General features: G+C 43.4%; 1 protein-coding gene across 4 annotated transcripts in view; it reads left to right on the top strand.

Moving 5' to 3' along the window:
- Positions 1–26,287, top strand: part of LOC124556759 (homeobox protein extradenticle) — a 359,145-nt gene that overhangs the window by 265,692 nt on the left and 67,166 nt on the right. For all 4 annotated transcript variants that reach the window (XR_006968682.1, XM_047130759.1, XM_047130760.1 and 1 more), the window contains exon 4: positions 19,977–20,167. Coding sequence is in view for 3 of the 4 variants with exons in the window: in XM_047130759.1 (XP_046986715.1) it covers positions 19,977–20,167 (191 nt within the window). In the remaining variant the exon portion in view is untranslated. The remainder of the gene's footprint in view (positions 1–19,976; positions 20,168–26,287) is intronic.

The raw sequence follows: 26,287 nt of genomic DNA, 5'->3' as shown, positions 1-26,287 counted from the left end.
TATCACCTGGCGTGGTGGTACAAGGTGCTATTGGTTACACGTCTCGGTCACCTCTTGTTCACATTGACGGCGCTTTGAACAGTGGACGTTACATTTCAGATGTGTTGCGACCCGTGGCTCTACCCTTCATTCGATCCCTGCGAAACCCTACATTTCAGCAGGATAATGCACGACCGCATGTTGCAGGTCCTGTAGGGGCCTTTCTGGATACAGAAAATGTTCGACTGCTGCCCTGGCCAACACATTCTCCAGATCTCTCACCAATTGAAAACGTCTGGTCAATGGTGGCCGAGCAACTGGCTCGTCACAATACGCCAGTCACTACTCTTGATGAACTGTGGTATCGTGTTGAAGCTTCATGGGCAGCTGTATCTGTACACGCCATCCAAGCTCTGTTTGACTCAATGCCCAGGCGTATCAAGGCCGTTATTACGGCCAGAGGTTGTTGTTCTGGATACTGGTTTCTCAGAATGTATGCACCCAAATTGCGTGAAAATGTAATCACATGTCAGTTCTAGTGTAATATATTTGTCCAATACCCATTTATCATCTGCATTTCTTCTTGTTGTGGCAATTTTAATGTCCAGTAGTGTATATTTGAACATAATTTTCTCAAAGCTAACTTTCGTAATTGCAAAGTAATTTGTGTGAACACAGTAGGCTGTTCTTCTCCATCTACTAAATTCAGAAAAATAGCACTTTGCATAACGTGCTTCTACAGTATTTTCGGCGTTGTCTCTATCCAGGATAAAAGCAAAGCGATATTGTGAACTGTTACATATTCAGTGTCGACAGGTTACGTGTAACATGGTGCTGCAGTACGCCCGGTTTAACGAAGCGTTATAGAACTGATAATTACTCGTTTACAAAAGGCAGCTGAAATGTTATGACGTGCAGACCACCCAAGGGGCTTTAAAGAATGAAAAGGTTCGTTGATGCGTGGCGTGTGTGCCTAGCATATTTTCGTGTAGAGGCGCCGTTATCCGTGCGCATTTATTTGTTTTTTCCTCCCCTGGCGAATATCAGGTGGCTCTGACAGGCGTCGGCGAGTGCGTGGGATGCGTTTAATTAGTGGCTGCGTTATTTGCCGGCGTGGAATGGGGCGCACCTGGCGCGGCTCGACGTGCGCGCGATCGATAGTCTGTTCCCCCTCTTTGCACCCAACTTGCTACGCCTGCACTTTACGCACCTTACGCGGAAGTGCCTCATCTTTGTACAACACTGGGTGATCAAAAGCATAAGGGGTGTCACCTGACTCAGTATTTCACGTCATCCCTTTCTCTGCTCAGTCACAGAGGACACAACCAAATGGACGACGTGATCGTCACGTCTGCTTAACGCCTGCAGTGTCGGCAACCAACGTCACATTAGTGGTTCGAAGATGCCTAACAAACAGGGGACAGCTTTCCGGAAGACAGACGGCTGCCTATTCCGCAAGGATTCTCACTCGAGAGCCGCCTCCAAGACGTCGCTGCCATTTAGGTCTGACTTCGCGACCCTGGGAGCTTCCAGCTGTGGCCTTGAGATTGTTTATGGCTTCCTCGTCGAAGAAGAGGGAGACAGTGTCGTCATGACAGACTTGTAGACTTGAAAATCTATTCCTGTTTAACTTTCAAATGGCTACATCCTGGGCAAAGACAATTTCTTCCATCTCATCTGCTAACTTTATTATTTCTCTCTGTTTCCAGACTAGTCAACTTCTCTAGATTTGATTCCTTCCGTAATGCTGTCATGTCTGTACGTTAATGTTGTATGTGTTCTGTAACCAAAAATGGTTCAAATGGCTCTGACCACTATGGGACTTAACAGCTATGGTCATCAGTCCCCTAGAACTTAGAACTACTTAAACCTAACCAACCTAAGGACATCACACAACACCCAGTCATCACGTTCTGTAACCCCTACACAGAAATAATCAGAACAAGTACATGGATATTTGTTTATTGCAACAATGACATAAACGCACATCCAGTTCTGGTAAAACACTTGTGGATATGTCCAGACTGAGAACAAAATTGCGTAATCGAACAGTCACTTTCCGAAGTAAAGTCCGTTGCCATGTCGTTGTCCAGGCTCTGGCGGTCCCTATCTTCGAGCACTGTTTACTTGTGGGCAGTAGGTTCCATTTCGTTTCGGTTACTGCTCACTTCCTACTACTGCTAATGTGAGCTCCGGCCTCCGTAGCTGATACCCTGTGAATGATAACTGGTAAGAGACATATTCCTGGCTGCCAATGGACTACTTGTTGCCGAGGAGCTCCGAACACTTGACTCAGCTGATGTACTCCGCTGATCAACTGTTCCTGGTTTGCTGGACTACGAATTATAAAGCTGCGCGGATTGCTGCACTGAATCCACGCACGAGTTCCGGAGCATCCCTACACAAAGACCAATAGTAATCCGCAAACATGGCTTCATTTCAATGGCACTGATATCTTTTATCCATAACAGAAATGCCCTAATGGAATCTTTCTCCATGTTCGTCACTGACAGCTCCACAACTAGGAGGGAAAAAGCCTAGGTGGGAATGGAGAAAATGGATTTTAAGGGACATGTTGCATCCAAGGTTTTGGTATTTTTGCACTGTCACCAAGTGCAGTTATCTCTTTTGTCGCCTAAAAATCCACGAACAGCTCCCCTGAAGACTTCCCAAGCTTCCCTTTCATTCCGCTCCAAAACCTGGTCAAATGCAGGATCCTTTACAATTTCTCGAGTTTGTGGCCCGATGACAATACCTTCCTAAACTTTTGGATCACTTAATTTCGGAAATTCCTCTCTTATGTACTTAAAAGTCCGCCCTTCTTGGTTCATATATGGGACAAAATTTTTGATCAAACCCAGCCTGATATGCAGGGCTGGAAGAACATCTTTTTGGTCCACGAGAGTTTCGGCAACGACATTTTTATCGCTAGGGTTAAGATTTCTTGCAGGCCAGTCTGCTTTAATATAATGCGATTTCCTATCCCGACTGTTCCACATACATATGAAGCAGCAATGTTTTGTGTAACCCAGTTGCATTCCTAAGTGTATGGCAGTGACTTTAGATCACCACAGAAGGAAAACGGTTGCCATTGTGAAGTAAGACAGCTTTCAAACTAAGTTTGGAGGAGTCTATGAATAGCCTCCATTCAGTTGGATCATGACTCAAATTCAAAGATTTCATCAAGCCTTTAATGCCGCAGCAAACAACAAGATTGTTTTTCTTCGCCAAAAAGGGAAGCAGATCCATGAGACTTTTCTGTACTATGAGACTGTGATATCACTTTCGAGAAGATTCCATTGCTGTAGTGGAGACCCAAGAATTTCTGCGTTCTCTTTGGACAGGTGAAGGTCTATAATGAGATCACTCAATTCCCCTTGACTCAGTCTGTGCGGTTTATCATTTTTTTCCTCAAAATCAAGGTCACGGAATGTGGAAGGCTTGTTTGGTTCTTCTTCTTCTTCTTCTTCTTCTTCTTCTTCCACAGTGTCGTCATTTCCTACTTCAAACACACAATTTTCTGGTGGAGTAGGAACTGGTAAACTATCTTAATGCGGAATGGGTCGATTAGCAGATCGAAGATTCGGGTACTGAACTGTTCTTCTTTTCATCATAGAAAATCCTGCCTTTATAGGTGGAGTCAAATAGAAATAGCAGGCAGATTTATGGTTTGTAGGCTCCCGTCAAACCATAGGCACAGTAAAAGCCATAGATCGTTTCTTATTTTTCAACCATTCTCGCAGTGTAACTGAACATTCGTTGCAACATACATGTGAAGCCAAAGACTTATCCTTCACCCTTACTTTCAGAGCGAAGTAATGCTGATAGGCAGTCTTCACAAGAGGCGTCAGACTGCGCTTCTGTGAGGAAAATGTTATTTCACCACAAATGTAACCAATAGTATACACCTTATTTACAAAAATGCTTCTGAGCACTATGGGACTTAACTTCTGAGGTCATCAGTCCCCTAGAACTTAGAACTACTTAAACCTAACCAACCTAAGGACATCACACACATCCATGCCCGAGGCAGGATTCGAACCTGCGACCGTAGCTGTCGCGCGGTTCCAGACTAGCGCCTAGAACCGCTCGGCCACTCCGGCCGGCCCTTATTTACACATTTTTACGGATTTTACACTACAAAAGCAGTCTCAAACCAGAAATTCTGCTTTAATTACAGCATAAACTACATGAAACTCAGTCACAGCAACAATGTAACTCACAGTCACAGCAACAATGTCTATGTTCATGACTTATAAAAAGCTTAAGAGCATCATTGTTTTGTTTTTGGACAGGTTAGCCAATCCCGAAAACAAAATTTCCCCCAAACTGAAAATGTTGACTACAAAAATGAAACGTCACTTTACCTCCAAAGCAAGAGCTAATCTGTCATTTTTATGGTTCTTTTTTAATTCAACAGATGGGAATACATAAGGATTAACTTTTTTTGAGCCCGAAACATTTTCATTGCTAGAGAGGGTAATATGCGTTTCGCTCGTTGGCTCCGCAAGTGGAGTGATGTCATTGTTGTGCACGATTGGCAATGAAGCGAGGCGAAATAGAGCAGTAGCGGCTGGCCGCATCTGCGGACAAGCGCCGAAGTCCTTGTCTCTCTCTTGGGCCTCCTTAATTTAGGTACACTGACACACCGCTACGTCAGAAGGGTGGACTATGCGGCAGGGGTAGCGACATGGGATGCAACAGTTAGACTATCATTACTCCTTTCGACAAGCGCTTAAAAGGTTAGATGTAAGAGAGCACATGAAGGCCCTAATCTTGCAATTTGAAATAAACACTCGAAATATGGATGCAGGTCTATTGTTCAGTGTAGTGTAGTGGCGTCTAGTAAAGGGCTGACCCGCCTTTTCCTTTTACCGTAGATGCATACGTGATCAGGTGCTAAAAGGTTTCCCGGCTGAAATCAGCCTTATGGGCAACGCTCTCTTAAGTCTTTGTGGTATTGTGAAAAGTTGTTAGTTTATTAAATCCAGTAGCCAAACATGAATAAAACAAAGTGAAGTGCAATGCTAGTAAACAAGCGTAAAAGCTAGATATATTGTAGCTACACCAAAGCGGAATATTCACAAAAATCATTCAAAACCTGTGGATGTCCGTCCAGAGCAATTCAAGCTAGAACCGCCACAAAAACGTAATTTCAGAATGCAGGTGCCAGATTAAGGTTAATTCGAAGAATCTTAACGAGATGTAGGCTCAATTACCCATGAAGAATGTTGTTTACAAAAGTCTTATCTGACACTTTCTGGGTATTGTTCGCCAGCCCGTGTCTTTACTACGCTTGAGTAACGATAGGGATAGAAGAAATTCTAATAACAGCGTCGTGATTCAATGCTAGCATACTGAGTCATCGAGAGAGCGTTTAAGAGACGCTCAAAGACCTCACGTGGGAGACACTGCATGAAGTATGTGCATCACATATAGATTTACTGTTAAATTCGTAGAGCGTCACAAGGATGTGTACGAACTGACAGTTTGCCTTCAGACCATTCGTGACTAGAGTCCACAACCCGAATTCGGTGTGCAATATCACCTACAGGCAGCTGTATACATTGAGCGGAGACTGTCACAGACAATGATGATTAGCAAGTCTAGGAAATTTGTGCTAGATTCAGAAAAGTTGTTTCGTGGGGGCCTGTCATTTGTTTTTGTGTTCTGTAAGACGTAGAGAGTCGTACAGCGCATCTGCGCTGCATACTTAACCATGTCGCAAGCGTAACATACTGTGAAAATGATTACGTCGATTAAAGTATGAAACGTGATTGCACTCTCGTTGATTTATACCGTATAAAATTCAAAGTAGACTCTTTGAAGTTTTTGACGAACTTGTTGTGAATGTAAACTATGCCCAGAAATAGTGTTGAAACAGTGGCCCAAAATACGCTGTGTGGCTATAAAATAACGGGACTGATACCGCCACTGAGTTAAGTACACATGCTCCAAAGATGAACGACCCATACCTGTGAAGCATAAAGCCTTCTCAGTCGCGTGCGGCATCTCTGGTGTATGTAGACAGATCAGTGACTCCGTGGCCTTCGTTTGTGTAAGAGGTGCTATGCCGGAAAAAGGTGAGTGTAATGACAGAGCAATAGATTGTGAAGATTCACATCAAACTTGAAAAAACTGCTACTGAAAACTATCTTTTACTAAAAGAAGTTTGTAACGAAGACTGTTTATCACATACACGAGTTTTTGAGCGGTTCAAGCGTTTCGAAGACGGCCGAGAACGTCTTGAAGATGACTCAACACCCGGGATGCTCTTCAAAATCAAATACGGATGAAAATATCGAAAAACGTAGGTAATCTGATTAGATTTGACCGCCAGTTGCGTATTCTATCTACTGTTGAAACTGTAAAAGAATGTGTAATACAAATTTTACATAACCAATTTAGCATGAGCAAACTGAGTGCGAAACTGGTGCCAAAAATTCTCACTATCGAGCAAAAAGAAGCTCCTGCAATTGTTTGCACAGACACTATGAATACTATTGAATACGACACAAATTTCTTGTAAAGAGTGATAACAAGTGATAAACATTGGTTTTTCACATATGATTCAGAAACTAAGGACCAATCCACGCACTGGAAGGCCCCAACTTCAGCGAGAGCGCAAAAAGCTCGAATGAGCAAATAAAGTGCAAAACGGTGGTGACTGTTTTTTTTTCCATATTCATGCAACTGTGTATCTTCACTGGGTTCCTGAAGGTCAGACTATTGATGAGAACTGGTACCTTGAGGTTCTTGCTGAACTCCGCGAGAAAATAGGAAAAAAGACCCGAATTGTGGAAGAACAAATGGTTCTGAGCATTGTGGGACTTAACATCTGAGGTCATCAGTCCCTTAGAACTTCTTAAACCTAACTAACCTAAGGACATCACACACAGCCATGCCCGAGGCAGGATTCGAAACTGCGACCGTAGTGGTCGCACGGTTCCAGACTGAAGCGTCTAGAACCGCTCGGCCACACCTGCCGGCTGTGGAAGGACAGTTCAAAGGAAACGTGTATCATTTCAGATAGGTACCCCACTCATACAATTATAGTTGGTAGTGACTTCAATCTACCCTCGATATTTGGCGAAAATACATGTTTGAAGACGGTGGTACCCATAAAACGTTGTCCGAAATCTAATGAATTTCATCTCGAACAATTATTTTGAAGATCTAGGTTCAAAAATGGCTCTGAGCACTATGGGACTCAACTGCTGAGGTCATTAGTCCCCTAGAACTTAGAACTAGTTAAACCTAACTAACCTAAGGACATCACAAACATCCATGCCCGAGGCAGGATTCGAACCTGCGACCGTAGCGGTCTTGCGGTTCCAGACTGCAGCGCCTTTAACCGCACGGCCACTTCGGCCGGCTGAAGATCTAGGAGACCATTCGAAATGTAAATGGTTGCAAAAACATACTTGAAATCTTAGCAACAAATAATCCTGACCAAATAGGGAGCATTATGACAGACGCAGAGATAAGGTAGACTGAGTACCGTAACATTCAAACCCACCAAGAATAAATGCACAATAGATGCTCCGACGCCACGTTCAGTCACATCCCAGATACATTCGATCAGGTTCGAATCTTGCAAGTTGGGGGGGGGGGGGAGGCCATCAATTGAAACTCGCTCGCCACTGTGTTCCTTGAACTACTCCATCATACACCTGGCCTTGTGAAATGGCTCATTGTCTCGTTGAAAAATGCAACTGCCGGGAAACATGATTGTCATGAAGGGTTTTACGTGGTTTGTAACTAGTGCACGATACTCCTTGGCCGTCATGGTGCCTTGCACGAGCTCCACTGGACCCATGGATGCCCACGTGAATGTTCCCCAGAGCATAATGGAGGCGCCGCCAGCTTGTCTCCGTCCCGCAGTACACGTGTCAAGGAGCTGTTCCCCTGTAAGACAACGGATTCGCGCCCTCCCATCGGCATGATGAAGAAGGTATCGGAATTCGTGAGACGATGCAACGCTCTGCCACTGCGCCAACGTCTGGTGCCGATGATCAGTCGTAGTTGCCGATGTCGTGGTGTTAACATCGGCACTTGAATGGGTCGTCGGCTGCGGAGGCCCATTGTTAGTAGTGTTCGATGCACTGTGTGTTCAGACATACTTGTACTCTGCCAAACATTAACGGCTGATATTAGTTCCGTCGCAGTTCACCGCCTAGCCTGTGACACTCGACAAGTCATGCAGTTTCCGAAATGCTCGTGCTGAGCCTTCGGGCCAGCACAATCTGCCCTCGGTCAAACTCATGGAGATCGCGCGCCTTCCCCATTCTAGACACGGACAGCACGCTCCCTGGTACTACAAACAACGTGCGTGTGTTTGACTAGCAGTCATTCCTCGCCAGGTGACGCAGCTATCGACTGGACGGGTTTATGTCGATAGTAGGTCAGTGGTGATAATGTTTTGGCTGATCAGTGTATGTTCACATAGTTTCCTTGTTTGATTAAGGCTAATGGTGGGATGATTTCTTTGAAAGGGAAACAGTAAATTTCCTTCCTTATCTTTACCTACTGCGACTCTGAAGCCCTTCTCTAATGACCTAATCGTAAACTGCACGTTATACCTTTATCCTTCTCTTTATCTCTTTCTTTCTTTCCCAAGTGATGGTAGCACGAATCGGCGGCTACCCTCAGGCAACACGTATGTGTAAAGACAGTCACATTTCATTCCAGACTCACAATTGTATTAAAAGTTCGCATTTTTTAACATTAGCCGCGTGGTTTAAGGCGCCTTGCCACGGTTTGCGCGGCTCCCCCCCCCCTCCACCCCCCCTCCCCCGTAGGTTCGAGTCCTCCCATGGGCATGTGTGTGTGTGTGTGTGTGTGTGTGTGTGTGTGTGTGTGTGTGTGTGTGTGTGTGTTGCTCTTAGCGGAAGAGCGTAAGTTAGTTTAAGTTAGATTGTTGTTGTTGTGGTCTTCAGTCCTGAGACTGGTTTGATGCAGCTCTCCATGCTACTCTATCCTGTGCAAGCTTCTTCATCTCCCAGTACCTACTGCAACCTACATCCTTCTGAATCTGCTTAGTGTATTCATCTCTTGGTCTCCCTCTATGATTTTTACCCTCCACGCTGCCCTCCAATACTAAATTGGTGATCCCTCGATGCCTCAGAACATGTCCTACCAACCGATCCCTTCTTCTAGTCAAGTTGTGCCACAATCTTCTCCCCAATCCTATTCAATACCTCCTCATTAGTTATATGATCTACCCATCTAATCTTCAACATTATTTTGTTGCACCACATTTCGAAAGCTTCTATTCTCTTCTTGTCCAAACTAGTTGTCGTCCATGTTTCACTTCCATACATGGCTACACTCCATACAAATACTTTCAGAAACGGCTTCCTGACATTTAAATCTATACTCGATGTTAACAAATTTCTCTTCTTCAGAAACGCTTTCCTTGCCATTGCCAGTCTACATTTTATGTCCTCTCTACTTCGACCATCATCAGTTATTTTGCTCCCCAAATAGCAAAACTCCTTTACTATTTTAAGTGTCTCATTTCCTAATCTAATTCTCTCAGCATCACCCGACTTAATTCGACTACATTCCATTATCCTCGTTTTGCTTTTGTTGATGTCCATCTTATATCCTCCTTTCAAGACACTGTCCATTCCGTTCAACTGCTTTTCCAAGTCCTTTGCTGTCCCTGACAGAATTACAATGTCATCGGCGAATCTCAGAGTTTTTATTTCTTCTCCATGGATTTTAATACCTACTCCGAATTTTTCTTTTGTTTCCTTCAATGCTTGCTCAATATACAGATTGAATAACATCGGGGAGAGGCTACAACCCTGTCTCACTACCTTCCCAACCACTGCTTCCCTTTCATGACCCTCGACTCTTATAACTGCCTTCTGGTTTCTGTAAAAATTGCAAATAGCCTTTCGCTCCCTGTATTTTTTCCCTGCCACCTTTAGAATTTGAAAGAGAGTATTCCAGTCAACATTGTCAAAAGCTTTCTCTAAGTCTACAAATGCTAGAAATGTAGGTTTGCCCTTCCTTAATCTAGCTTCTAAGATAAGTCGTAGGGTCAGTATTACCTCACGTGTTCCTATATTTCTACAGAATCGAAACTGATCTTCCCCGAGGTCGGCTTCTACCAGTTTTTCCATTCGTCTGTAAAGAATTCACGTTAGTATTTTGCATCCGTGACTTATTAAACTGATTGTTAGACTAAGTAGTGTGTAAGCCTAGGGACCGATTACCTCTGCAGGTTGGTCCCATAGAACTTACCACAAATTTCCATTGTTAACATTAGAACAATTTTATTATTATTGAAGCGGTGCTCAGAATAGACGGAAGGGCTTGACGAATCAGGTCACGGATCAACACGTGAACAAGGAGTCGCTTGTAGTCCACAAACACTCTCTTTTTTAGACTTTGTTTTTCAGTAGACTGTTATTAATGAAGCATAACCAACTGTAACATGTGTATAAAAAAATTACATTACCTAGCACAGACGCCAAAGTCTAATTCTATCATGCCATACTGAACGTAATAATCTGTAATACGAGGACATGCTGAAAAGTAATGCCTCCGAGCTTTCTATGTGAAAGCTCTTAAATCTTTTTAAATAAAAATTAGATATAGATATTCAGCGATCACAGGCCCTGCAAACCACGCGCAGCTTCCACAAACTGCCTCCATCTCTTCCTGTTTTGTGCCCCGTTCCTCCAGTTGTCTTCAGTTCCCCGGCCTGCTAGGTTCTTCGCCAGGTCGTCCATCCAGCGCTGCCTTGATCGTCCAATGGGGCGTTTGGGTTTTGTTTTCCCCACTAGTGCCATCTTCGCCTGTCTTCCATCTGGCATACGGGCTACATGGTCCACCCATTGTATTATTTTGCTCTTCATCTTCTTTAGAATAGTTGTTTGTCGCATCAGAGTTTAGATTTCCTCGTTTTTCCTCCTCTTCCATTCTCCATTATCTAAAACTTGTCCCCATCTCTTCCCCATTACTCTTCTTTCAAATATTAATAGTTTTTCCCTTTCTCACTTAGTCATGCTCCATGTTTCTGAACTGTAGATTACTGCTGGGCATATCACTGTGTTGTAGATTTTCTCTGAGATTTTCTCTGCCTCGTGATGGCTGGGTGTTGTGTGCTGTCCTTAGGTTAGTTAGGTTTAAGTAGTTCTAAGTTGTAGGGGACTGATGACCATAGATGTTAAGTCCCATAGTGCTCAGAGCCATTTTTCGTAGATTTTCATCTTCGTGTTCACTGAGATCGATTTGGAGCCAAGCGTCTCTCTGAGGGTATCCATGCATTTCGTTCCCACTGCTATTCTTTCCTTGATGTCCATTTTTATGTTGTTGTCTGTGGTAAACCACGATCCCAAGTATTTGAACTGGTCTACTCTCTTGAACCTCTTGCCATCTATCTCAAGAAATTGTATCTCCTCTTGTCTTCTTCCTAATAAAAATTAACATTCTAAATTTTTATTGTTCATATCTACTTATTTATTTCTCAACGTAGTCACCATGGCGACGAATAAATTTCTCCAACAAGAAGCCACTTTGTTGATACCGTCGCCTTAGATTGTTTGCCATGGTGACAGAGTCACAACCTCTCATTTGTTTGCACCCCCTTCATCACTATCAAAGTGAAGTCCTCGAATTTGTTCCTTACGTTTAGGAAACAGATGGATAAATTGTATGGATCCAAGTCGGGACACTCTAGAGGATGATCGATGACAATGAACCCAAGGCGTCGGATTTTGCAAATGTCGCATCGCTCGTGTATCCTCTGGCGTCGTCATGCTGTAGGAAAGGATGCTCCATTTGTGGACGAACTCTTCGAATTCGAAACTCGGTAACGCATTCTGTTTCTCACGCACCGACATGGTTACGTTATACACCGCCATGGCACACGATACAATTCGAAGTCCTCTAGAGGCAGAGAGGTGCAAGTATGGTTAGTTGGTTCATTTGGGGGAGGGGACCAAACAGCGAGGTCATAGGTCCCATCGGATTAGAGGAAGATGGGACGGAAGTCGGCCGTGCCCTTTCAATGGAACCATCCCAGAATTTGCCTGCAGCGATTTAGGGAAATCATGGAAAACCTAAATCAGGATGGCCGGACGCAGGTTTTAGCCGTCGTCCTTCTGAATGCGAGTCCAGTGTGCTAACAACTGCTCCACCTCGTTCGGTCAGCAGAGATGAAGAGAAAAGACGTAGAATGTTAATGACGTTTATTTTATTTAAAAAGATTTAAGAGTTTTCCCATAAAAAATTCAGAGGCGTTACGTTTGAGCACGCCCTAGTATATTGGGTGTTGTATAAGAAAAAAGTGATAGAGACGTTTAAATTTTTAAGACGTCTCATATTCGAAAGGTATTAACTATTGCGAGCGCAGGAGAAAGCATACAGCAAAATGATTCAACGTGGAAACGACGTGGATTATGTAGGCAAGGAAAGTAGCACAAGTCGTAGCTCTTTTTTTAAAATTTGCCTTTTGTGCAAGGGGAATTCAGATGTCGCACTTTAGGCTGCCGCTATGCATAGAGTATAAAAGAATTCACTGGGAATTTGCAGCTTGTGGATAACGCCTCGACAGGGCACGATGGAAAAGTCTGATTTGTTCCAGGTGAGGAAGCAGGAAACGTGCTCCAAATAATCATCACGAGTTCATTTTCGGCAGGTCGCCTGGATATTACTTCTATCTGGTAGGAATGTGACAAATATGCAGCCGCGTGCAAGCAATGTGGATAATCCGCATGCGCTGAGACACCCTGGTGTTAGTTTTCCTGTGAGATGCTGTGCCGAACTGACAGGCATGTTTATCATTTTCGTTCGCAATAAGAAATGAAGACTATTTTAAATTTTAATTTTAAATGAAATGGCTCTAAGCACTATGAGACTTAACATCTGAGTTCATCAGTCCCCTAGACTAACTAACCATGCCCGAGGCAGGATTCGAACCTGCGACGCTAGCAGCAGCGCGGTTCCGGACTGATGCGCCTTGAACTGCTCGGTCACAGCGGCCGGCGTACGCAATAAGTTTAACGTACATCCTTATATTAGGTGTTCCAGGTAGAATGGTCGGCATTCATGGATGTGACAGGAACCATCATTTGAAGCAAAAATTTCGTATGAACGTATACCCTATTTCAAATTATTTCCGAGATAGAACATATTTAATGTATATTGTTATTTGTTCAAATGTTCAAATGTGTGTGAAATCTTATGGGACTTAACTTTTAAGGTCATCAGTCCCTAATCTTACACACTACTTAACTTAAATTATCCTAAGGACAAACACAAACACCCATGCCCGAGGGAGGACTCGAACCTCCGCCGGGACCAGCCACACAGTCCATGACTGCAGCGCCTGAGACCGCTCGGCTAATCCCGCGCGACATTGTTATTTATTTTCAGTTTTATTCAGTACAGGTTTACACATGTATGTAGTTAGTAAACATTACAACATACTATTTACAAACTATTAGTTGAGTTATACGTATTTTTAACACATTCACCTCTAGGGATTATCGTACACGTCATGTTACGACTGTTGTAAAATTTATATAAATGTTCGAATATCCCACCGTCGACTTCAGTGCATTTGTGCACTCCCGTTTGTACACCTCAGACTTCATCCAATCCCCTTGAACAAAAATCTAATGGCGTAAGGTCTGGCGGTCTTGATGCCCAGTTGATTGTACTACGGTGACCAATCCCGCGGTTGTGATGTTCCCTCACACGTCTGGTAAAATGTGGAGGGACTCTGTCATGCTGGACGTACGTTTTACCCCGCGTGGCTGAAGTAACTTTCTCAAGGTGTACAACTAACGAATTTTCCAGAAAAATGCAGGTAATTCCGTCCCGTTATTCGAGCTTCTAAAATGAATGTGTCAATTCTGGAGTACTGCTGTGCGGTGTGGGATACGCATCAGGTGGGACTGACGGATGACATCGAAAAAGTACAAAGAAGGGCAGGTCGTTTTGTATTATCGCGAAATAGGGGAGATAGTGTCACAGACATGATACGTGAATTGGAGTGGCAATCATTAAAACAAAGGCGTTTTTCGTTGCGACGGGATCTTCTCATGAAATTTCTATCACCAGTTTTCTCCTCCGATTGCGAAAACATTCCGTTGGCACCCACCTACATAGGGAGAAATGATCATCACGATAAAATAAGAGAAGTCGGGGCTCGTATGGAAAAATTTAAGTGCTCGTTTTTCGCGTTTGCCGTTCGAGAGTGGAACGGTAGAGAGACAGCATGAAGGTGGTTCATTGAACCCTCTGCCGGGCACTTCATTGTGAATAGCAGAGTAATCACGTAGATGTAGATGTAGCAACATGTTACCGATCATGCCACATCAAACATTGATCAAAAAACGAACTTGGAAATTTGTTTCCACTGTAGCATGTGGATTTTACAGCGACTGTCGAACGTTATTACTTGTGCTGTTGATTCCATCCGTGTAAACGTGGCTTCATCAGTGAATAGTATTAATGGAAGCAAATGACAGTTGTTTATTTAACCAGTACCAAATTTCAAGTCATGTGCTACTGTCGCCGTGGTCTAAGGCGCTGCAGTCATGGACTGTGCGGCTGGTCCCGGCGGAGGTTCGAGTCCTCCCTCGGGCATGGGTGTGTGTGTGTTTGTCCTTAGGATAATTTAGGTTAAGTGGTGTGTGGGCTTAGGGACTGATGACCTTAGCAGTTAAGTCCCATAAGATTTCACACACATTTGTGGTACTGTCGCCAATCTGAGAATTGTGGACATGCTGTATATTGTCCTCGCGACGCTGATGCGTGCATAAAGTCGCCGACTACTGGTAGTAAGACTACAGTTCACCATTTCAACAATTTGTTCCTGTTCCTGCACAGGTTGTTGAACTACACGTTCAGAAGGAAAATGAGAACTTGGAAAATGCCTGTTTCGCGCACTGTGCTGAAAACACTATTTAAAACACTGTACGATCAGGAAAACGGCGTGTCGAAAAACGCCGACGGAATTCCTCGACAGCTGCAGAAGCACTACCATTGCAGAAGTCATAAACGTACGCCATATCTGCATATTCTTCATTAGTGCTGATGTGTGGCATTTTAGCTGGCACATGTACAAACACAGTTAACCGACGCTTCTCTACTCTTAATACGAGGGCAGTTCAATAAGTAATGCAACACATTTTTTTTCTGAAACGGGGGTTGTTTTATTCAGCATTGAAATACACCAGGTTATTCCCCAATCTTTTAGCTACACAACACTACTTTTCAACGTAATCTCCATTCAATGCTACGGCCTTACGCCACCTTGAAATGAGGGCCTGTATGCCTGCACGGTACCATTCCACTGGTCGATGTCGGAGCCAACGTCGTACTGCATCAATAACTTCTTCATCATCACCGTAATGCCTCCCACGGATTGCGTCCTTCATTGGGCCAAACATATGGAAATCCGACGGTGCGAGATTGGGGCTGTAGGGAGCATGAGGAAGAACAGTCCACTGAAGTTTTGTGAGCTCCTCTCGGGTGCGAAGGCTTGTGTGAGGTCTTGCGTTGTCATGAAGAAGGAGAAGTTCGTTCAGATTTTTGTGCCTACGAACACGCTGAAGTCGTTTCTTCAATTTCTGAAGAGTAGCACAATACACTTCAGAGTTGATCGTTTGACCATGGGGAAGGACATCGAACAGAATAACCCCTTCAGCGTCCCAGAAGACTGTAACCATGACTTTACCGGCTGAGGGTATGGCTTTAAACTTTTTCTTGGTAGGGGAGTGGGTGTGGCGCCACTCCATTGATTTCCGTTTTGTTTCAGGTTCGAAGTGATGAACCCATGTTTCATCGCCTGTAACAATCTTTGACAAGAAATTGTCACCCTCAGCCACATGACGAGCAAGCAATTCCCCACGGATGGTTCTCCTTTGCTCTTTATGGTGTTCGGTTGGACAACGAGGGACCCAGCGGGAACAAACCTTTGAATATCCCAACTGGTGAACAATTGTTGTTTGATGGTGATCCGTCGATCATCTCGAACGAGTGTGTTCGCACGCTCCGCCATTGCAGGAGTCACAGCTGCGCACGGCCGGCCCGCACGCGGGAGATCAGACAGTCTTGCTTGACCTTGCGGCGATGATGACACACGCTTTGTCCAACGACTCACCGTGCTTTTGTCCAGTGCCAGATCACCGTAGACATTCTGCAAGCGCCTATGAATATCTGAGATGCCCTGGTTTTCCGCCAAAAGAAACTCGATCACTGCCCGTTGTTTGCAACGCACATCCGTTATAGACGCCATTTTAACAGCTCCGTACAGCGCTGCCACCTGTCGGAAGTCAATGAAACTATACGAGACGAAGCGGGAATGTTTGAAAATATTCCACAAGAAATTTCCGGTTTTTTCAACCAAAATTGGCCGAGAAAAAAAATGTGTTGCATTACTTATTGAACTGCCCTCGTACTTAGCGCGCGCGCGCGCCCGCGCGCGCGCACACACACACACACACACACACACACACACACACACCATGGACAACTACGCTTTCAACAGGCTAGTTTAATGGCAGAAAGACATCTAGAACAAAGAAGCTGGATGCAACGATGTAGGTTCGGCTAGAATTACACGTCAAGGAGATTGGGTGTTCAGGAGACACACTTGCGCGTCACTAACTCAGAAACAACTGTACATTGTGATCTAAATATGGCATATGTCCACATGAAGCGTTTTGCTTAAAATGAGCGTTTCTGTCGTATCTCTGCTGGGATACCCTGTGTAATCAAACATCCTTTTTCAACAAAACTGTACTCTGTACCACTGTTCAGTCAGTGCAATGTGAACTGTACATGAATTTGCAAGGATGATATATAAGAGGAAACAGATCTAAATACTCACCGTCACTCTGCGTGTTTTATACTTGTGAAGCTGCGTTTATAATATCATTTACACTAATAGAATTTGAGCTTTTCTATACCTATATCCACGGACTGCAGAAGCTTTTGAAACCGTTACTCGGAACTTGCTACAGTGGATTCGCCACGAAACAGCTCATGTAAAAGTTACTTGTTGAGACACACTTGCTGTGTTGGATTATTCATGTCTTCCGTGTGATCAACAAACTGATGTATTTTGAGATGCGTCAGCATTTCAAAATTGCGGCAGATTCCAGTAATGATGAATCTCAAACTTGTACACATTCGTCTCACTTTTATGTACCATGTATGGAAAATAGACTCACATTGTACTAGCTTCCCGTACTTCTGCATTGACAAATGTAACTGTTAATGAATGAATCACTATGTGACGCGCGCCGTGGAAAAAAGCGCCCATTTGCGTGCGACCCAGGTCCTCTCGAGTGTCAGTTATTAAAAAAATTCGTATATCGAATAAATAAAACTTAAATTTCGTAGCATTTCGCTAATAATTCACCGCATCAGTTGCCCTTTCAAATTTTGATAATTTAGGCGCCTATTTATGAATTTTTACAGAAGTTTAAGCTTACAGTGAAGAAAATTTGAAAACTTCGTAGTGCGAGGAACGGTCTGGACTCTTATTCGGAACGATTGGAGTTCACATCAATGACAGGACGTCTCACATCTGTTTTCTGTATTTTTTACTTGAAAGAACTCCAGGCTCATCTCCCGTCCTCTCCCTCAGTCTTGTGTTCACAGAGGTAGTGCTTAGTCTCTGATGTAGATGTCAACGCTCTATGGAAGTGCACGAGACTCCTCCGGGCGTAAATGCAATATATGTAGCATTTGGTGAATAGAATCGAATAATGTACAGCGCAATTGGGCGAAAATTTGTTTTTGCGTTTATAGGTTTTTCGTAGTACTGTAATTTCCTCTTTCCACGTCATACAAACGAAAACGACACTTCTGTGCGAAAAAAAATCGAAAATTGTTTTAGTGGCGACTCTAGAAAGGTCCACACAGTTGTAGCCAGTGAAAAATTTCCAAATTGTAGTATTCTGGGCAGAAGTTACGTGCCTTTCGCACAGACTGTGAATACACAGAGAAATGATGTTAATTAAAATTAAGGCCTATCTAACTGAAAAGATTGCAGTCTTTAGTTACAACTGTTGTTGCAGTCTTCTCTCCCCCTCCCCCCTCTCCTTCCTTCCCTCGTATCTCTCGCCCCCCCCCCCCCCCTCACACACACACACACACACACAGTTTTGATGATCTGTCGTAACGTGCGTATCTTAAGAGATTTTCCGATGTCTGGAGTTAACCGTAGACTATGTGAAGTAGAAATAGAAGTGTGAATCTGACCAGATATGACATCTTGGGCGTTTGTAAGGCCGAAATTTTAAGGGTGTCTTCGCAGTGGTGTGTGTGATGCCTGCAGGTACTTTCCCCGTCTTTGTGAGCCAATAAAAATGTCGGTCTCCAACGACAAATATATGAGGCTATGAAAGGACTTAAGCACTCCAAGGATAAGGTCCGAGGTAAAACTTTGTGTGGGAAGTCCTTGACAGAAGTGGCTCCTAAATTAGTTCAGAAGCCACTGGCAATGATATGCGGCAGGTCTTCCCACTTGAGGCGTAAGAGCACATTGAGTGCTCGACTTGTCATCGATCATAGAGCATACTGGAGCAAACAACTTTTTCTCTGTGGCTACGCTGCAGGCATATCATTTAATTTTCCCTAAAGTACTTACTGGTGTCGATTTTAAACTGGAACATCACGCACTGTGTTAAAAATGTTTGAGTAAAAATGTAACTCTTTATTTTAATTGTGGGCCTTCATCAAATTTACCAGTTGGGGTGTCGTGATATGATAGGCATTTTTTCCCTCGTGGTCCGGTAGAGAATAAAATCAAACATGTATGACACTATGCTGCACTTCTTTAGAGAAAAGAAAGATAACATTTGACAAGCGTCTAACGTTCGTGTGGGAGCATTTTAGTACTTTTCTAACTTATTAGCAAATCACATGTATAATTGAAGTAAGTAGCTACAGATACAAGAAAAATCTTCTGGAAACACTGAAACTGCAACATTTAAAACCACTGTGCTCGTTGGTTCGAATAATGTTTAACCTGAGTAACTACGAAAAATAAAACTTGAGACAGTCTCTATAATAATGAAACAAGTAATACCACATATATATCTAGCATAATTGGGTGGACAGTCGTGTGAAACACTGAAATAATTTGAATGTCCAACTGATAGTCCGTGGCACAGTTCTGTGTTTGCTGAATAGCGCGTATGTCGTGTACCTGGCAGATATGATTACATCAACAGAAGGAATGGTAAAGTATGTATTCTTGAAAACAGAAACACACGGTACATTCATGTTAGCAATAATTATAATGCATAATAGAGAACTTAAAGTTTTGGATATAAAAACTGATAACAATTTGAATTTCACATATAAAGTTTTGGGTCTCCAGAATTCATTGTACTTCTGCGTTACGTATGGCAAATGAATTTGGTGATAAAAGTATCACACAGTTTAATAATTAAACATTTTTTACTCTTTGATGTCCTAGGCTTATTGGGACCGATCTCCACCGACAGAAAGCGCTTACTGTGCAAAATTCTATGGACAATGTTTGGTATACGGCCAGAACTAAGCTATTATACACAGTGCTTTCCAGCAACTATGCATCACACAAAAACCTGTCAATACTCTACTATTCACACCAGACACTGAGTAGAAAAGCAAACAATGGTAAAGCTCAAATAGCATACTTGGAGGAGAAAATATCTCCATTATATGCTGGCCAGCCTTATGCTGACACAGAAAAGGCGTGTAGATCGACCGTCTACACGCAAATGGCCATATCATAGACATGCAATGAGAAAATATATTCACTTGTAAAATTAATTCACGTAGACTTAAAAAGTAACGATTTACCGCATGCTTCATCAATGCGTCCCTGATTAATTAGCAAACACTCTAAAATAGAGGCCCCAATCGTCTTAGTTTGTGGTACATTTCGTCTGCCTGCCTTTTTATGGATGTGAAATTTTTGTCGTGATGAGCTTTGTCTTGCAGCCACGGTCACTGACTTTCTTTGTGTGCAGGCGTGTAACGAGTTCACGACGCACGTGATGAATCTCCTGAGGGAGCAGTCGCGCACACGGCCCATCACGCCCAAGGAGATCGAGCGCATGGTGCAGATCATCCACAAGAAGTTCTCTTCCATCCAAATGCAGCTCAAGCAGAGCACCTGCGAGGCCGTCATGATCTTGCGCTCCAGGTTCCTCGACGCCAGGTGAGTAGTACAACATGATAGAGATCCTGCGCTGAAGTACTCTCCTTTGCTCAAACTTCAGAAATAGTATAGCAAATTATTATGATAAACTAAAATATTAGATTGCTTTAGCTTCTTCACCTGCCTTGAACGTGAAAGCAGAATCCATAGGAGTCAGTCGTTAGCGTTGCCAAATCCTAAGTGTTTTTGTCGAACTTCTTTTTGGTTACTTGTGCAGGAGCGTCGGTGAATCTGATACGTGCAGGTTCGCTGGCTATATAACTTTGACACGCAAGTGTTTTTGTGAAAATACAGAAGGTTAAGTGGATCGGGAAAATTTTCTCAACACCACCACCTGCTATAATAATAATTCTTTGTCCTAGCGGAACAACAGCGATCGTATTTAGCAGTACAACGAAAAAGGCATTCCAGATCGCAATAATTATATATTTCTTGATTCCGGTTACCGATTTCGGTCTGAGCGACCATCTTCAGACCAGAAGCTCCTTGAAGACGCTTGGAGCCGCTTCACGGAGCTGCTGTGAGTACCAACAGGTACCAGTCATCGCGTTGTGACTGGTTCCAGTGACTGATCGTCGATTGCGTAGTCAAATTATGTAGTGTTTTTGCGCGTATTTACATTTATTGCGAGCTGCCAATCTTTACACCCGCCGCTGATCATCTACAAGCCCCTGTGCACTCCGTAACAACTTTCTGACGACGTCTTCTGCATTCCGGTTATCGTTCTACTAGTCACAGAAAATAGAGATTCTAATCGTTTACGTAGCGCCTTGTCTTTTGGTGCTTAATTTTTTTCTCAGGCAATATACTTCTACGTATTTACACCATTATTGTTCCAGAGAGGCCAATGTCTACCGCTGCAGCAGCAGCAGCAGCAGCAGTAGTAGTCCGGCAATGGGGACCTTTCTTTCACGGAAGCGGATATCTGAAATGCTTACGCACGATTCAAGACCAGTGCAATGTATTGCTAGTACATTAATAATCCGGAAGCCCCCAGCCTGTCTCATTTGCTGATAGTGCGTGAGAAAAAATATTTCCGGTAAACCCTCCTTTCCCCCCCCCCCCCCCTCCCTGTGAGAAAAAATATTTCCAGTAAACCCTCCTTTCCCCCCCCCCCTCCCCCCCCCCTCTCTCTCTCTCTCTCTCTCTCTCGCTCTCTCTCTCTCTCTCTCTCTCTCTCTCTGTATGAGTGGTAGATTTCCTCTACTTTCCCTCTGATATAGACTACGCAATTGTGCGTTAGCGCAAGTAACGTGTTACTGGGCTCTTATTTTAGAACGTAAACTCTCGGAATTTTGTGGATAAAGCGCTCCACGACACGAAACACCTCTCTTGTGGCATCTCCATCTGGCTATTGTTGATAATTTTGGTCACGCTCTCGCCCTGACTGATAAAGAATGTCGCGAATCCCGCAGCTCTTCTTTGAATTTTCCGTGTTTCATGTTTCTCACACTAGGTGTGGGTCCATACCGACGAACAGTATTCAGTAATTGGTAGAACGAGAGTTCTGTAAGCGATCAGTAAACTGAAATGGAAAAGTGCAGATTCCATCTGTGTGTTTGCTCTCACACGGGAGGGAACTGCCGAACTGCAGGAATAATTAGATAACGTCGTTTACACTTTAATGTTGCTGCGGTTGTTGTCTTGTTGCTGCCGCTGCCACCAACGCTAATGTTCCTTCGCGTCTCTAATGCACCAGTCTCATTTTGAAATGTTTGTTGCAGCAGTTGTTTCCCACAACGCAGTGATTCAGCCAGCCGCAAGACTAGGGTCTGCTAAAGATTTCCACTATCTCATACACTACCCCGTCTCTTAGTTTTTGAAGTCACCAATGCAACACATAGAGATACGTATTAATTCTTTTGGCTAATATTTAGCGTCTTTCGAAAATTGCACTACCCGTCCTTTTTTCTCAATTTAGTTGTATCTCAGTTGTTTCTTCAAAACTATATGTATATGTTTCGAAAACATAGTTTAGTGACTTCAATCATTGCCACTATCAATAATAATTTCCACCGCATTTATATCATACATGCATCAACCGTTCATCCAAGCTGCTTATCAAATTTCTGGGTGGGTTTTCGAAACCAAGACTTCTTAATGTCTGAGAAACAATTCTGGATGCAGAACGCATCGGGCAATACCAAATTAAATCCTACAGAAATTACATATAAGTAGACACTCTAGCGAGAGCCACTGAATAAAGTTACAATGACGTAATTCAGCAGAAAATGCTGGAAGCAGAGCTGCAGCCTGAGAACTTCTCTCGTAAAAAAAGTACAAAAATAATCCAGGTGCATGAGTGACCAATATTTCATTAATATCAAGTTTCTGTGAATGTATTATGAAGGAAGAATCTTGCATGCCACAAGTTTTACATTACGAGTATTTAGATGTTCAGATTTTTGAACAAAATAAAAAATAAACTGCCGTATTAAAACAATAAGAAAAATTTGTTTAAATAACTCCCATTACGTGTAAGACGGAAAGCCTTTTTTGCGGCTACTCCAGTTCGCTGTATGACCTATACTTCATTCCACTGAAATGTTTTTTTAATGTGAGTCTTTGTCGTCGTCTAAATTTCGTTATATGAACTGAATTCTCGGATGTGTAATCATCTTCAAATCAGTAACTCATATCTGAGGCCGATAAATCGAACGGATGCAATAACGCTCTACCAGACGCTAGCCACCGAACCAAGTTGCGAACAGGTGCAAAAAAGGCAGCTCGTTTTGTATTATCACGTAGTAGGGGAGACAGTGTGACAGACTTCAGGCAAATGCCGGGATGGTTCCTTTGAAAGGGCACGGCCGATTTCCTTCCCAATCCTTCCCTAACCCGAGCTTGCGCTCCGTCTCTAATGACCTCGTTGTCGACGGGACGTTAAACACTAACCACCACCACCACCACCACCACCACCACCACAGTGTGACAGATATGATACGCGAGTTGGGATGGAAGTCATTAAAGCAAAGACGCTTTTCGTCTCGGCGAGATCTATTTACGAAATTTCAGTCACCAACTTTCTCTTCCGAATGCGAAAATATTTTGTTGAGCCCAACCTACATAGGTAGGAATGATCATCAAAATAAAATAAGAGAAATCAGAGCTCGAACAGAAAGGTTTAGGTGTTCGTTTTTCCCGCGCGCTGTTCGGGAGTCGAATGGTAGAGAGATAGTATGATTGTGGTTCGATGAACCCTCTGCCAAGCACTTAAATGTGAATTGCAGAGTAATCATGTAGATGTAGATGTAGAATCATAACCACGTCGAGACACACTCGAGCTGCCCGGGAGAATACCTCGTTTCGCGCAGTCATTTCTCATCAGACTTCACATAAACATTGTAATAGTAAAAGAACGGTATCCCGATTCCGTATGATATGTTGTGTTGAAGTAAATAATTAGGGACAGTTTCTGACTTGAGCAGACTCATGGAAGTAGGTCTCACTTTTTTTTTCTAATGTTGGAGTTAATTCAATGCCTTGCAAAAGGTATGCTTATTTGTAACAGTCTAGTAATTGTCGGCTGAAGTTTTCTTAGGTGTATTTTGCTGTTAGTAGTTGAGTTTTACGTATAATGTTACATCATAGCTCGTAAAATGCCAACGTTAATGCTGCTTAGAACAGCTCGCGCCGGTTGGTGTTAGGAAAATACGGCGGCAGAGTCTCGCCTCTGCTGCATTCCGTTCGTGACGGCTGCTGGTGAGATGTCGTCGTTGGCCAACTGTTGCCTTACCTTCGTAGAAAGGCAAACAGGTTTTCAACCGTATGTTCGGTTTCTGTTCAGTCGGAGTGGTGGAGCTATACGACCACAGAAGAAAGCAGTACTACTATTTATCGTGGCTTTCATAAATCAAAACGGCACGCTGGAGACACATCGGGCTCGTTTGATCGTTAATGAGATCTAACTTCAGTCTGTTGATTATATATACTTCTAAATACATACCTAGCAAACCACTAAGAAGTGCATGGCAGAATGTACTAGTATGGTACCACATGCTAGGGTTTCTTCCCATTCCAATCGGTTGTGGTGCTCTTACGGAATGACTGCGTCAGTGCTTATGTGCGCGTCGTATTCATTTTAAACCTGTCTTCGCGGTTCTAGGCGCTTCAGTCCGGAACCGTTCGACCACTATGTCGCAGGTTCGAATCCTTCCTGGAGCATGACCGTGTGTGTTGTCCTTAGGTTAGTTAGATTTAAGTAGTTCTAAGTTCTAGGGGACTGATGACCTCAGATGTTAAGTCCCATAGTGCTCAGAGCCATTGGAATCATTTGAAGACTGCCTTCACTGTCCAACGCGAGCGACGCGCAGAGGGATGAAGAATATATCTAGATTCCTGGCTTAATACTATTTCTTGCAACATTGTAAGTGTGCTTTCGCGGCATAATTGGCGTCTACCTTACATCGTTGCCGCCCCCAGGTTTTTCAGCATTCCCGTGACACATTCATGTGAGTCAAATAAACCTGTGACTATTCGTGCCGCCTTTCTTTGTATACGTTCAGTGTACCCTGTTAGTCCTTTCTGGTATGAGTACCACACTCTTGAGCAATAATCTGTAAATTTTCATTTGACTGCCCCTTATAACAGGGGACGCATAAGTGATTTTTAAGCAGTGTCGTTTCTTGATTGACTGCGTTTTCCCAGTATCCTGCCAATGAACCGAAGGCCCGCACCTGACTTACCAAGGCCTGAGCCTATTTCATATCCCCACAAACTGTTACACCTAGGAATTTGTACAAGTTGTTTTCAACTTTCTCTGTCGTTTTCATTGAGTCGAAACCGCCGTCTGAATAATTCCATACTCGAGATACTCGAAAGAAAGGCCACCCGCTTGGCATCCTTCGTATCATTTAACCGATTTGCGTTTCGGAACACACAGATGGTGATCGCGAATTTTAACACTTCCGTTAATATATAGTTAGAGTAATCTTAGGGGTCAAGTGGAAATATTAAATTGGGAAAAATTCTGCAAATTAACATTCTCCATCTTCTTATCATTTTCGTAAACTTACTTTCAGACCTAAACTGCGAGTTTCGGTTACAAATGTGATTTTACAGTGAGTGCATGATTTGTTTAACATCTTCAACGAGGCTCCGTTTAGATACGAAAATGTGGTTTAAAGATTGTAAGACTTTTGAAAAAATAAGTGACATTTTACTCAGGGGATTTAATGCAAAGGTAAACATGATCTGCAAGAGAGATTAATTTTTATCTTGATTGTCAGATTTTATTTCTACGCTCTACAATAAGTAGCTGGAACACTGACCTCTCTTCCGCCTTGGGAGTGAGCATGCCTTGCGCAAATGAACGCTGAAAGGTTAGATGTAGAAGATACATGTCAGGCGGTGGGATTGCAGTGGAATCATTCTGCAGAGTTCGTGTGCAGAAAATGGTAAAGGAAGATGCTGTAAGCAACTTTGGCAAATGACAGATAGTGCTGGCTAAGCAGCTGGTAACTGTATTTAGCTTTGCGAAAACGGCTACAGCCAGGCAGAATAGGCCCAATAAATTCGGAGTATGTTTAAAACAGTGTACTAATAGTAAATGATTAAGATTGCAGGCAGGTCACTTAGTCGTAGTTAGAGCGGAATCCTCGCTTGTACACACTTCAAAAAAGGTTTTGCATCACCCTGGTTCCCAGAACTCCTGAATATAGACCTTGACTGTGGATATTGGATCACACACAGTTCCTTTGACTGTTCAGAGATGTCACAAAACCCGCCCAAAGATGTAAACAACCATGCATGAGCAGCACCAATTAGACGGAGAGGGTCCAACAGCCGACCAGTTCCAGTTATTCCACTAGGAAGGAGGTACACGGCTCATGTTGTCTGTTGTTCAACCATGCCTAGACAGTCAATATCGCGTTTCGATCGCGTCCGCATTGTTACTTTGTGCCAGGAAGGGTTCTCAACAAGGGAAGTGTCCAGGTGTCTCGAAGTGAACCAAGCGATGTTGTTCGGACATAGTGGAGATAGAGAAACAGGAACTGTCGATGATATGCCTCGCTCAGGCCGCCCAAGGGCAACTACTGCAGTGGATGACCACTATCTACTGATTATGTGTTTGTCCCTCTGTGTCTTCCACCCTAGTGCTTTTGGGGTGGAGGTTTTAAT

The sequence above is a fragment of the Schistocerca americana genome, chromosome X, assembly GCF_021461395.2.
Source record: "Schistocerca americana isolate TAMUIC-IGC-003095 chromosome X, iqSchAmer2.1, whole genome shotgun sequence".
NCBI lineage: Eukaryota > Metazoa > Arthropoda > Insecta > Orthoptera > Acrididae > Schistocerca > Schistocerca americana.
The sequence above is the reverse complement of the archived record's forward strand: the minus strand, read 5'-3'. Positions and strand labels throughout refer to the sequence as shown.